The 15,127-nt window shown below is 36.2% G+C and overlaps 1 protein-coding gene across 8 annotated transcripts in view; it reads right to left on the bottom strand.

Moving 5' to 3' along the window:
* Positions 1–1,936: 1,936 nt before the first annotated feature.
* PALS1 (protein associated with LIN7 1, MAGUK p55 family member) overlaps positions 1,937–15,127 on the bottom strand; it is a 96,444-nt gene continuing 83,253 nt past the window's right edge. For 7 of the 8 annotated variants that reach the window (XM_063089640.1, XM_063089643.1, XM_063089639.1 and 4 more), the window contains 2 exons: positions 14,221–14,331; positions 1,937–5,378 (listed from right to left, as the gene is read on the bottom strand). In XM_063089640.1, coding sequence (XP_062945710.1) covers positions 5,202–5,378; positions 14,221–14,331 — 288 coding nt within the window. In that variant the 3' untranslated portion in view covers positions 1,937–5,201. The remainder of the gene's footprint in view (positions 5,379–14,220; positions 14,332–15,127) is intronic. The other variant, XM_063089645.1, reaches the window with a different exon arrangement.

Genomic DNA, 15,127 nt, shown 5'->3' with positions numbered 1-15,127 from the left:
AAGGCTTACTTTGAGACAATTGTTGCATTTGGGCGTACTAATAAATGGTTGCCAGTGAGTTAAGAGGACTTTTTTCCTAAGCTAGGAAAAATACTAATTCCCATTTCGGAGTAGTAATAAGATAACTTTTTACTATTTTATAAGCAATAACAACTTGCCATCTTTCACATATGAAGATGAGGCATTTAAGTGACCTGATTTATTAGTTGTGAGTGAGGTTTCTAGACTGTTAGATTTGGCATAAGCCATCTATGATTACTCAGTTTTTCTTCCAGTTACTTCCAGGCAGTTTTGGCATTGGCCATGGACGTTTAAAGTTATGAAATTGTGACACTAGCTTTGTTAGTATTGTATTTTAATCAACTGATATCACAGTCTAGGCTTCTTAAAGTACTAAATGATTTTGCAAACATTTAACACCTGTTATAAAATAATAGTTGTTTTAAGTGCTTAGGATCTCATCATAATAACCAGAAAAGGTACATATTGCTTTAACCACACACCCTCTCTCCCAATTCCAGAGGAAAAATTTGAGGCAGAGAGCTTGACTAATTAGTCCTACGCTAGAAAGCTAGAAAATGGTGAATCCAGGATTTAAATCCAAGCAATCTACCTTCTGTTATTTATTACACTCTTAACTTGCCTCCTCTATATTTAAAACTTTGAGTATTTATTTATTTTTGTCCTTTTGTGACCGGCCGCACGGCGCTCAGCCAGCCTTATATAGGATCTGAACCCGCAGCGGGAGTACTGCCGCGCTCCCAGAGCCGCACTCTCCCGAGTGCGCCAAGGGGTCGGCCCAAAACTTTGAGTATTTAAAGGTAAGACATAGGACCCATCCTGAAGGATCTGATTTTCAGGAAATCCTATTGCTGCTCACAGAATAAAATTACAGATTCAGTGTAAATTTGGTAGCGATTGGAAAACCAACATCTGAGTTCATAAGTATTTTAAAAATAGGTAACACTGAACTGTTTAACATCTAATCCTTCCAACACCCTAGTGAGGTGTAAATTTTACCATCTCCATTTTGCACATCAGGCAACTGAGGCTTTGCTAGGTCAAGTATCACAGCTGGAATGCAAGTCAGGTGTATCTTGATTTCAGAGTCTTGCTACTAAAGTACTGTGCATTGCTTCTCTAGGAGGAAAAATTAGTTTTAAGGTTAGGGTAGGGAGCCAGATAATTTAATGGTTTTTCATTGAGGTAAATTCAATGTTCACCTTCAAGCATTGAGCCAAAAGCCCCTAGATTTCTTCTGAGGGCTTCTTAAACTTCTGGTATTCATTGGCCTTGGATAAACTGCCTACAAAAGTGCATATGATTTTATGGTTCAGGATTTGTTAAAAGGAAATGGAGAAAGTAGCAGACAGATATGTTGTGTGGAGTTGGAGTGATCTGATCCATAGGGGAGGGGAATAGATCAGGAATAGGAATAGAAAGCTGGACTACGGTAGCCGGTGTGTACATGTATGAAACTTCCTGTTGGTATATAACTTTTGTCCTTTGGGAAACAAAGTGTAGAGTAGAAAAAAAGGGAGAAATGAAGAACAGAGAAATGAACTATGTTATATATTTGCCAATAACTCACATGCTATCCTCAGTGTCCTCAAATCCCTGGCTGCATATTAAGTAAATTACGTTCCCCAGAGAACTTTCAAGTTCACAGCTTTAAGTTGTCCATCTTTAATACAGTTATTTAACAATTAAAGAAACAGGACCTACCTACATTTGTGCCAACAGGGGGTACTCCCCCACCATAAAGAACAAAAGGTATTTTGTGTTCCAACCAGAGATTCCAATGGTCTTGCTTCGGGAAAAAACGTGAAGAGAAGGGTGGTCTTTACATGTGTTGAAACTCTGAATGGCAGAGGATATAAACAGCAAGAGAAAACACTCAGTGGTTTTTTATATTTCAAATATAATTTTACTTTATTTTTACAATACAGTGTGCAGTATGACATCTCAAAATAACAGAGTGCAGATACAGGATCAGAGATACAAAGGGGAATTAACAAGATGTCAGAAAGGTTACCTTTATTAAGACTAAATCCCTGGTTTATACAAGTATTTTCTACACACATTCACAAAATTACATTCAAATTATTTCTTATCAATACTTATTCCTTGGGCTATGCAAAAAGGAAAAAAAACATCCAGACAAATTTTCACAGAAAGCAAATCTGGATTAGTCTAAATACTATTCTCCTTCTATCTGTTCTTATGAAAATTTAGGAAATGAAGATACAGTCGTCCCTCAGCGTCAGCAGGTGACTGGTTCCAGGACCCGCCCCCAATACCAAAATCCAGGGATGCTCAAGTCCCTTATGTAAAATGGTGTAATACACACATCCTCCCACATACTTTAAATCATCTCTAGATTGCTTACAATACCTAATATAATGCAAATGCTATGTAAATAGTTGTTATACTACACTTTTAAATTTGTATTTTTTTATTGTATTTTTACTTTTTTCCCCCCGAATATTTTTGATCCATGGTTGGTTGAATTTGCAGATGTGGAACCTATGGATATGGAGATCTAACTGTATTTCCTTACTTGGATTTTCCAAGTACATTTTATTAGCTATAGGTATCATTTCTATAATAAGTGGCTAAGACCTCCCCTACACCAGGGTCTCCAATCAGAACCACAAAGGGACAGGAAATAGAACTGGCCAGAGTGGCTGTACAACTAGGTGTATAGCAAGGCTTTTTTCCATAGTCTTTTGACGAAGTCAGGAGCAACTCAGTTTTCACTTTGTTTAGGGACTGTATTGAATATCAGCACATCCATATCACTAGGATTTATAAAAGTTTGAGACATATACATTCTATCTCTCTACCATTGCTGATGAGGAAGGAGAGAACTACAGGACTTCACTGACCAAGCAAATACCTATCACCTTAGATTTCCTAACAATATATGGCATGGCACGTGCCTTGGTACAGGGTCTGCTTGTTAAAGCCATGTGTCTGAATTTTGCTAGCACACTGCCCTATTGCAACCCTACTCTCTGCAGTAGCACAATAGCCACTCACTGACATTATCTAAAACCTCATAGAAACTTAACATGAACTGTCAATATTTTAGATCTTAGGGTTGAAAATATAGTCGGGGACTGTCTTACGGTGGTTTAACTTATGACTTTTCGACTATGATGGTGCAAAAGCAATATGAATTCAGTAGAAATGTAAGGTAGGCTAGGTTAAACTATGATGTTCAGTAGGTTAGATGTATTAAATGTAGTTTTGACTTACGATACTTCCATCTTGGGGTTTACTGGGATGTAACCCCACTGTAAGTCAAGGGGCATCTGTAGTTGATAGTTGCAATAAGCAGATTGCAAGATTCTATTGTCAACCACAGACTACCTTTCATTCCTAAGGAGAAAGTAAACTGAAAAACTGAAAAGCACTAAGTACGTTCTTGGTTTTCAATGCTGAAAATCGGTGTGAACTTTGCATTTTCCTGCTAAAAGGTAGAGTGTTTCAGACCTGAATAGATAGTGTATATGTTATTCATATACACTCAACCCAGGTATGTTACTTTCTTCCTAAGGAACATTATCTTGAAAATATTTCCACATAAGACACACTCCCCAGCCAACTTAAGAGGCCATGCAAATATGAACAGAAAAAGGCAACATATAAATTGTCTACATTTGTTCAAATAAAATTACGAAGAGAAAAAAAAATCAAATATATACATGACACTGAGACAAACTACTCATTAAAAACAACTGCTTATGTTAAATTAAGTGACAAGTCAGTATTATTCCAGTGTTTAGTTTTGGGAACAGGAAATGCTGTAGCTAAAGTCATCATAAAATCAAGGCATTCACATTTTCGGTTGTTTGTCACACTATCCTTAAAGGCTTGAAAAAACTACAAATTAACTTCTACTGCAATTTTAGACACTGAATTTTAAAGCTACAGCTATAGAGACAGTACACAAATCCCATTAGCTTAAACATTTCTTTTATGAATTAGCAAGCTGTTGCATTCTGGTCAAGGCAGATCTTCTTGGGATAAAAACCTGTTTCTATATGCTTAATAACCACCCCCCCGTAATGTTCTTTTCCTAAAATGTTCAGTTGACTTTCAGGTCTTCCTTTCCTTCTGATGTCAAAGTCAATTGGATATATATAATTTTATTCCAATGCTGAAGTGTTCAAAGTGTTATCAATGACCATTTCTTAATCTGTAAAATATTAGTATACAGTACAGCAGCTATATTCATTACCAGAATTCCAGTTTATTAACTATATATATAGCACAGTCATGGAATTACACTGTGTTCATATATAAAAATGCAAAAACTGTCAAATGTGCTATGTCCTCCCATGTATATAAAAAACTATTTGCATCATGAGGAAGAAACTTACTTTTTAACAGTTAACACAGTTTACACAAACACCTCCCATTCATAAAAATGTAACTTAAACATTCTATTGTACTATGTAGATCAGAGAAAAGAAGCTTAGGTTCTCAAATCAGTTGCAACAATTTAAGAAAAAAATTCAGGAAATCATTACCTTTAACTAGATTAGAGTCTGCTGAGTGTGCAGTCTGATCCACAAAGTTTGAGCTAAAAAACTGGTACTTTTAATGGAACGGGTTTTTTTTAAGACTTAAAAGACACCACAAATGAATTCAAGCCTAACAAAGTAGCTCCAAACCAAAGTGGCACCATTGTTTTTTCTTTTTCAGGAAAATATTTCTGATGACTAAATCAGTCTCCTAAGTAAATACTGTCTTGCCCAGTGCATACAAGCACAGTCCACCAAAATATTCCCATGAAGTCATTTAAGTATTAAATAACATTAATATTTATAACTGTGAGAAATGGACTATTGTGTAGATACAAGTTTTTCAAGGAAATATGCCTAAGGAAATATTTAATTAGGTGAAAACAAAAGGTTTTAATAGGATAAATGGAACTTCTCTGTTGAAAGCTTCCATTTAGAATCCTAAAATGAGGCAAGAACCCCTAAAGCCATTTTTAGAGAATAAAGAATGCTGTGTACAAACTGCCTATGGGGAATTTCTTCTCACTAGTTTAAGAGCCCTAAGAAAAGGTCTACAGCTTAAACTGCTGCCTTCCACCTTATCCTCAATCTTGCTGAAGTATCAGGGCTATCTTCCTATTGGCAGTTTGCCAGATCTAGTCCCATCATACCACAGGACAGGTATTTCCTTCACCTCAGCCAAGTAGATGGCACCCACTGAGGTTCAGTATCAAGTCTGTTAATTAACCTAAGCAATTCCTGATAGGCTTTATCAAGATCTGAATTCACGATTGCCGTGTCAAAGTAGTGGCCATTGTTCTGCTCCATCTCTCTAGTCTTCTCAATGATTTCTCTCAACTCTTCAGGCTGCAAAGAAAGAGAAGATAAAAACTGTGAGGTAATTCCTGTATTTACCAAAATCCATACAGGGTGAATCAGAGATGGCCAAAGAACAAGGAGTGACCTAACATTGCTTTTCTTCTGTCTCTCAAATACTCAATGTCAGGAGCTCCTTTCCAATCCTGCCATGGTCACAGTAGTTTCCTTTGCTCTGGCATTTTCAGGACTCACATTATTAATCACTTGGGACTCAGTGTATGTTGTTTTATAGCGCTATTTAGGTTTTCATATATTTGTCTTATCTCACCAAGACTAAGGCTTCAAGAATGCAGATTCTTACTTTGAATTCCTGACAACATTTGTTTTCAAACATTTTAGGGCATCATAATCTCTTCCTAAAAGTAACATCTGCACCACGGAGTGAATCTTTCTGGTTGGAAGAAGGACCCAAAGCACCATCTACTCTTGGCTCTTGTAAAGAGCCTCTGCCCTTTATATCTGTTGTAGAGTTAGGTAAACATTATGGGAAAAGAGAGGGATCACTAGAATGGGTATTTTTTCTATTAAAAAAAAAAACAAAAAAAAAACCAATTGCTGGTCAGCCCAAGACTTAATAACCTAGTATATGTTTTTTGGGGAAAATACCCAGCTTAATATTTTAAATTGCAACTCTGTTTTTAATACATAAAGGAGGTCTTTATGATGCAAAAAAGTATCCTAACAGAACCCTTTGAGGATCAGGCACATGAGCTCAAGAAAGTGAAACTGCCCCCAAATCATCCATCAATGAAGAGAACTAATTAAACTCAAGACCAAATGTCTCAGATATAAAAGTCATACATCCTTTCAAGAGTAGAAATCGCGTTTCTGGAGGAATGGTGCTAGGCACGGACGCAACGTGGCTTTTGATGGCATTTTATAGACGTTATGTGCCAAGGAGGGATGAAAATGGCTGCCGAGGTCCTAAAAACAAGCTTTTTGCGATAACCTGGGCACACAGGCACTGAACAGCTGAAAGTTGATGTGGTGTGAAGTCTGACTTGTCTGGACGATTTTTTTTTTAACCACTGGTTTCACGTTTTTTCCAATGGATGGCTTGGGTGCAGATTTTGGAGACCTTTTAAATAAAGGTGTGAATAATCTGCTTGGCCACAATACATGGAGCACGAAATTTCAATCAAAAGGAATGAGAACTCGTATGTGAAGTGCAGGTTATTTTCCGTTATCCTGAAAACTTCAAGGGCTTTTATGACTACAGCAAGCATGCAGCTTACCCATTGAAAGGCAGCTGGATGGATGCTCATGGGATAGAAGATTAAGCATCTTTCAATTGGAATTTCTGTAAACCTTGTGAGGAGGAGCATCCTATTTCAAATAGGGTGGGGGAAAGGAGGAATGTTTTCAAATAATGAAGGAATATTCTATACTGGTGCTTTGTCTGTTAAATTAATTGGAAATAAAAGTATGCAGAAGTCAAAAAAAAAAAAAAAAAAAGTCATACATCAACACTATATTGGACCCACAATACAAAACAATTTATGTCATTCAACTGTTTGAACTAGTGTAAGAAGGAAAACATATTAAAAATATGACAACTCAGGCTTGTTCTTAGGCAATTTCTTGTATGACTCTCTAATTTTCATTCTGGAATGTTGTGCATCTGAATATGGTACACAGAATTCTCTGTTCCCTAGGAGGGATGTTCACCATTGTTAACTGAACACACTGACATTTTGGCTAACATTTATGTCTCCTCAAAGCTCAAGATTACTGAAAGAACATTCTAGGACTCCAGAATTGAAACTTTCTGGTACTAGAGTTGAAATGTAAATGCTAAGCTCTAATCCACCTAGTTTTTATCAAATTTAGGGCATTATTTCATCTCATGCCAAAATGGCTTACATCATTTATTTAGTACTTTGTCTGAATTTCCTCTTCAAATTATATTCCATGACTAAGATGATACAAAATGTTTTAGCTCAAAAATTTCTGAACTGAAAAAATTAGCCTATAGGCAAAACTGACCATCAGCTCGCTTTCAGTTAACCAGTCTCATGCCCATACTAGGAAAACAGATTTAGAGTACATACAATTAGATAACTAATGGAGTGTTTACATTTTGCACCCAGTGAGTAATGTCACCACTTTCTCAGCCACCACAATTTCACAGAGTTCAAACTGAAGATTATCAGGGAATAAAGCAGTATTAGAAACACCAGAGGAAATAAAAATGTAAGTGGAATAAAAAGACAATCAGATATAACACCCAACAACTGTAGAATACACATTCTTACAAGTGTGCATGGAACACTGACCAAGATAGAGATGATGGGCCATAAAATAAGGGTCAACAAGTTTCAAAAGACTGATATGTTACGATTTCTATTCTCTGATCACAATGGAATTATAAATCAGTAAATTTTTTTAAATCTCCTAATAGATGGAAATAAATATTTCTAAGCAACCCATGGGTTAAAGAAGAAAATGACAAGGTAAATTAGAAAATATTTCTAAGGATTTGGATATGCATACAGACCAACCACCAAAAAAAAATCTAACAAAATGATAAAATATATATATATCAAAACTTGTAGGATGCAACTAAAGAACTGCTTAGAGGGAAATTTATAGTTTCAAATGCCTATATTTGAAAAGATGAAAGGTTTAAAAATTATCTAAGTTTTTACCTTCAGAAACTAGAGCAAGTGCTAATTAAAGTCAAAGTAAGTATAAGGAAAGAATAAAATTAAGAGCAGAAGTCAATTAAATGGAAAACAGACAATAAAAAAATAAAGACAAAAGCCCTCCAACTTAGTTCTTTTTCTAAAGTTTTTGGCTATTCCTTATAATTTCTATTTTTGCATATCAATTTTTAAGTGATCATTTCAATTTCTACAGAAAAGCCCACTAGGATTCTTTTGGGGTTGGGGGGGGAACAGCCTTTTTGAAATATAATTTGTATACCATATGCCTTGGACTGAATGTCCCCCCTGTAAATACTGGGCGTGTGGGCCTTGAGGAGGTGATTAAGTTGATGGTTTAATGGTGGTCATGGATATGGTTCCGAGGGCTTTAAAAGGAGAGCATGTGAAAGTTTCTCCCTCTCTGCTCTGCCATTTTTCCTGTTTCTGTAAATAAAATCAACAACAAAGATGACTCTCACCAGTTGTGTTCCTTGGACTCTAGACTTCCCAGCCTCCAAAACTATAAGCGATAAATTTCTTTTTTTTAATAAATTACCTAGTTCCAGGTATTATGTTATAAGCAACAGAAATGGACTAATACAGAAAATTGGTACCACAGAGTTGGGGTGTTGCTTATAACAAATACTTGAAAATGTGGAAGCTGCTTTGGGCAAACGTTGGAGGGGAGGACTCAGAAGTCAAGAAAGCCAGGGAAAGTTTGGAAATTGTTAGAGACTGGCTAAATGGTGGTGAACAGAATGCTGATAGAAATATGGACAGTTAAAGGCCATTCTGAGAAGATCTCAGATGTAAATAAGAAGGGACTTACTGGAAACTGGGGCAAAGATCATCCTTGATATGAACTGGCAAGGAATTTGGCTGCATTCTGTTCATGCCCCAAAGTATTATGGAATATGGAACTTAAAGGTGCTCACCCATGGTATTTTGTGGAAGAAATTTCTAAGCAGCAGAACATTCAGGAAGCTGCATGGCTACTTCTAACAGCCTACACTGAGTTATGGCAGCAAAGGTATGATGTAAAGACCGACTTTAAAAGATAAGCCAAGTGTAAAGATTTAGAAAATTTACAGCCTGGCCATGTGGTAGAGAAGTAGAGAGCATTTTCAGGAGAAAAATGCAATGGTGCGGCAGTGACCATTTGCTAAGGAGATTAGTACAGAAGAAAGGGATTATCAAGACAAAGGAAAAGAAGACCTTGAAGGCATTTCAGTGATCATAGCGGATGTGTCTTCCATTACAGGCCCAGAGGCCTAGGGAGACAGACTGGTCTTGTGAAACGGGCCTGAGGCACCCTCCACAGGCTTGCTGCTCAGGGCCACCTCAGGATGCTGCTCCCCATGCCAAACCCCAGGTGCTCTGGCTGCTTCAGCTGTGGCTAAGTTGATCCCAGGTGTGGCTGGACCCACAGCTTTGGAAAATACAAGCCAGAAGCCTTGGCAGTGTCCAGGTGGTGGTAGATTTGTAGGCTCACAGAATTCCAGAGCTCTGGAGGCTTGGGAGCCCCCACCCCAATTCTGAAGGATGTATGGAAAACCCTGGGGACTCAGGAAGAGATCTGTGGCAAGGACGGAATTACCACACATAACCTTTGCTAAAGTAATGCCAAGTGAAAATGTGGAGTTGGAGTTGCAGCAGAAAAACCCCACCAGTGCCACGCATAATGGAGCCATGAGAGCAGGACTGCCCTGGAGACCCCAGAATTTTAGAGCTACCAGTGTGCAATGCCAGCCTGAGAGAGAGAAAGTACAGCTGGAGACCAGGAAAGCCATAGGAGTACAGTTTCCCAAGGACTTGTGGGCCCAATCCCATACAAGCATGCTGAGGATGTCAAACACGGAGTCAAGGCACATGATTCGCCAGCTTTGAAATTTAATGCCTGCCCTGCTGGGTTTCAGACTTGCTTAGGACCTGCAGCCCCTTTCTTTTTGCCTATTTCTCCCTTTTTGGATGGGAATATGTACCCTATGTTTGTCCCACCATTGTATCATGGAAGTAGATAACTTGTTTTGATTTCATAGATAGGGCTTTGGACTTTGGACCTATGAGTTGGAATAAGGTAAGACATTGGGGATGAAATGAATGTATACTTGTATATGAAAAGGACATGAGTTTTAGAAGCCAGAGGCAGAATGCCTTGGACTGAATGTCTCCCCAAAACTTAAACCTCAGTGTAACTGTTCAGAGTGGGAAATCCTATTATGGCAATTGAAAGGCGGGTCCTTGAAGAGGTGATTAAGTTGATAGTTTAATGGTGGTTGTGGGAGTGGTTCTGAGGGCTTTGAAAGGAGAGCATGTGAGAGTCTCTCTCTCTCTGCTCTGCCATTTTCTGCCATGTGAGATCCCTGCGTTTCTGTAAAGCTACCACCAAAGAAGATTCTCACCACATAGTTCCCTGGACTTTGGACTTCCCAGCCCCCAAAACTGTAAGCAATATATATATATATATTTTTTTTACAAATTGCCCAGTTCCAGGTATTTTGTTATAGGCAATGGAAACAGACTAATACATCATAACATACAATATACCCATTTAAAGTATATGACTCAATAGTTTTTAGTATGGTCACGGAGTTGTGCAACTGACATCACAATCAATTTTAGAACATTTTGATCACCCTACTCCATCTCACTCCCCAAAACCCATACTCATTAGCAGTCCCTCATGTTTTTCTCCCAACCCCCAGCTGTGGGCAACCACTAATTTACTTTAGGTCTCCAAAGATTTGCCTATAATGAACATTCTATGTAAATGGAATCATACAATATGTGGTATATTGTGTCTGGCATCTTTCACCTAGCACAATGTTTTCAAGGTTCACCAATGTTGTACCACATACAGTACAGTACTTCATTCCTTCTCATTGCCTATTTTTCAAGATTTATAATAAAGCTACAGTTATCAAGACAGTGATATCAGCATAAATACAAAGTACAGTCCAGAAGTAATCCCCCACACATATTTGTTTAGGTCATTTTAGGTAAAAGTGCCAATGTAATTCAATGGGGAAAGAACCATCTTTTCAACAAATAGCACTAGAGCAACTGGATATCCACATGTAATTAACAACAAAACAAAACTTCCACCCTTACCTCACAGTAAAAGATTAATTTGAGATAGATCACAGACCTACACATAAAAACTAAAACTAGAAAGCTTTCAAAAGAAAACATAGGACACATCTACAATGTTGGAGGAAAGAGTTTTTTTAGACCATACATAAAAATAAGAAAATAAACCTTAAGAAAATTAAAAAGTATACTTTACTAAAATTAAACATTTCTGATCTTCTAAAGATCCTGTTTAAAAAAAAGAAGATATAAAGACTTGGAAAATATTTGCAATACATGTATCTGATAATGGACTTATATCCAGAAAATACATTAAAAAAATTCTTACAACTGAATAAGAAAAACAACGCAATTTTAAAAAATGAGAAGGCTTGAGGCATTTCACAAAAGAATATGCCCAAATGGCTACATGAAAAGATTATCATTAGTCATGGAGAAAATACAAATGAAAACCATAATGATAATACTTCAGATTGATTTGAATGGCTAAAAAAAACCATCACAGACCAACAATAGCAAAAATTGGTAAAGATGTGGAGAAACTGGAATTATCCTACATTGGTGGTCGGAGCGCAAGATGACAAACTGTTCTTAAAAAGTTTGCAGTTTTTTGTATAGTTAATACATACACCTATCATTTGACCTAGCAATTCTACATCTAGGTATTTATCCAAGAGAAATGAAATCATATGTCCACCAAAAGCCTACGTGAATGTTTAGAGCTGCTTTAGTCATACTAGCTCAAAATTGGAAACAACCCAAATGATTTTTAACTGGTGAATGGATAAACGAATTGTGGTATATTTATATCATAGTATATTACTCAGCATTAAGAAGGAATAAACTACTGTTAGGTGCAACAAAGATGGATCTCAAAAACATTATGCTGATCAAAAAAGCCAGATGCAAACTTAAACTTATTATGTTTTCATTTACATGAACTTCTAGAAAAGACAAAACAAGTCTATAGACAAGAAGGACAAGAAGCAGATTAATGGGTTGCCCAGGGAATTGAGAGGTATTAACTTCAAAGGGGCATAAGAGAACTTTCTAGAGTAACTGAAATGTTCTAAATCTTGATAGGTATGGTGGTTACACAGGTATACATTTTGCCAAAACTCACTGAATTATATAATTAAAATACATGCATTTATTGTATGTAAAGTATACCTCAATAAAGTTAAATTAAAAAAAGGTTCTAATTAGAAAATCAAGTATACTGTATATTGCGAAAACATTTTGGTGCTAATTACATTCCTGCTTTAAAAAAATGTATAATCAAGTTCTTTCTAGACCTTGCTTAATTTAGGATGGCCAATTCAAAATAAAGTAGATAAAAATTCCATGAGAACACTGCCAGAAACCAACCAAAAGAAAGTTACTTAACATGTTTTGGAATAGTCTATGGCTCTTGCTATGGTACTGAATCCTTGCTGGAAAAGAACAGCTTAACAAGAAATAAGTGTGCATGTTAGAAAATAGAAAATTAGGCTGAACAAGTAGAATGGAGTCCACACTTGTTCTTAGTGTGCATGGTTGCTTTTCCTTCAGCAACCATGGTGTTTCTGGTCTACCAAAGTAGTTAGTGGCACTACATTTTACACAGTACTAATCTTGTTTTCCCTATATTGTGAGTCTCCTCAAGAACAGCCAGTGACCATGTCTCATATTTCTTTTGTATCATCCCAAGTGCTATGGACAACAGATACTCTTAACCCCAGTAATTTATGAATTTACAAGTATGCTGCAAAAATGAAAAAGGGGTGAAGCACTACTTTAACCAGCTAGCATACTTTGTCTAGACAAAACAAGCAGAACTATTCTCAACATGTAGGATAGGAAAGCCTCTCATGTCTATAGCCTAAAACATTAAAAAATACTACCTCATATATAGATTAAATAAGAAATATTAAGTAGATACAGAATGGAAAAAGATATTTTGGCAGGGTTGGGGCAGGAGGGAGAAGGAAGCTGGTGACTGTGGTAAAGAGTCAAGAATCAAAGGAAGAGTGTTATTATACTTTTAATGATTTTTTTTGCGGGGGTGGCTGGCCAGTGACAGGGATCAAACCTCCGACCTTGGTGTAATCAACACCATGCTCTATCCAAATAAGCTAACTAGCCAGCCCTTAATGAATATCTTTAAGGAGAATTAGAGGCATAGCAAATGAAATGAAGGAATCATTCACTACCTGAGTAATCCCTCTCTAAAACAGATATATTTAAGAAATAAGGAGCAAAAAAACAAGGAAGAGTATGTGTTACTTTGATACAGCAAGTCACTTGACAGAGTTTTAATTTTACCCATTTAAATAAGAAGTCAATGCCTTCTGATTAATAATATATCAATATATTATCAGCCATTTAACTATTGATAATGTTTAATATAACACAGACTACTGCACTCATATCCAGCATAGATCTAAAATAATTTATTCATTTATATTGTATTTTTGGTCTGTTTAGTTTTAAAATGTTTCTCCTTTAAACAACATACACTTCTGCTGTATAGCCTATGTATTTCCAGGAGAATATTTATCGGTCTGTTCATTTTCTTTTTTATTTTATCATTACACAATGTCAACATTTTTTGTGCTAAAATAATTTTTAAAAATTTTTGTTTCAGACCATGTGAGAAGATCAAAGGGAGAGAAAAAAAAACAAAACAAAAAAACAGAACATAAAGATTCGATGGGAAAAAAAGAAGAGAAAAGCAAGAGCATTCAACTTTGGCTCCCTTCAAATGTGGAATATCTAAAGACAAAACTGGATAATGGTGGGGGTCATATAATCCCCCCCATGGAAATGTCACAGACCCATGTGAAGATTAAAGAAGTTTTAAGGAACCTCAAATGTTGCCATAGATTTGGGGTAATAATAGGAAATGTATAAGGAACAAGAGAAGCCTCTTGCTTTGGAGAGTTGCCATAGTCCAACCAGTGGCACCACAGCACCTTTTGGGCAAGTGATATTGCAAAATGAATAATCAGTTTGAAAGCTTAAGTTGATGTAGTTTTTAAGCCCCATAGCAGATTAGACCAGGACTGTTTCATGTTTATCTTCAACGGAACAGTACAATAGTATAATAATTTTACCTTTGGATTCTTGCCCTCTTTGGCTAATAATGCCCGAAGTCTTTCTTGTGAGGGGGGTGCGATGAAGATAATATATGGTTTCAAATCTGAATTCCGGAGGGTCTTCAACGACTATAAAGATATTTGGATTTTTAAAATAATTTCCATCATTTCACTACTTCCCAATAATATACTTAGAATATATAATAATATCTTTCAAACACTGCCTATGAGTATTTCCAAGCATCATCATAACAATTCACAATATTTTAAGATCATATTGTTCAATGTAAGAATATATTGAATAAGAATATAATGTTAGTTTGTTCTTTTATGTAATGAAATATAAGTGAATGACACTGAAGGAGGACAACTATGTGATGTTAAAATACCCGGCTAATAAGGACACATACATATTATAATAACCATATTAAATTAAAATTGTGACAGTTGCCTTACTATGTTCCAGGCACTAAATACAAGCAAAATCAGAGAGTAACAACTTCACATATACATGCAAAAGAAAATTCTGGAAAAGCAGAATTGGGAGATTATGGTTTTCATTTTGTCTTTACCACTGCACAACTGTGTGTCCTTAAGTTGAAGTACTCTACCAAAATGGAGATTACAGGGACATGCACTTTTCCATCTAAAAACATTAAGATCATTAATTAAAACAATATGCTTAACTACTCGGAGTTCTTTGGTAAAATCTATTAGCCCAAATAATATAAAGAATTCTGAAGGAATTTAGTAAAAACATTTATATTTCTCTTAAATGTTTATAATTGAAAAAGAGCCTATGTGCCTTCATCAACTAAAAAAACAAAGAAAACCTAATTATTATTTTATTTTTATTTTATTTTATTTTATTTTTTTTTGTCGTTTTTTTCGTGACCGGCACTCAGCCAGTGAGTGCACCGGTCAT

The sequence above is a fragment of the Cynocephalus volans genome, chromosome 3 (assembly GCF_027409185.1).
Source record: "Cynocephalus volans isolate mCynVol1 chromosome 3, mCynVol1.pri, whole genome shotgun sequence".
Taxonomy (NCBI): Eukaryota; Metazoa; Chordata; class Mammalia; order Dermoptera; family Cynocephalidae; genus Cynocephalus; species Cynocephalus volans.
This window is presented reverse-complemented; position numbering and strand designations above follow the sequence as displayed.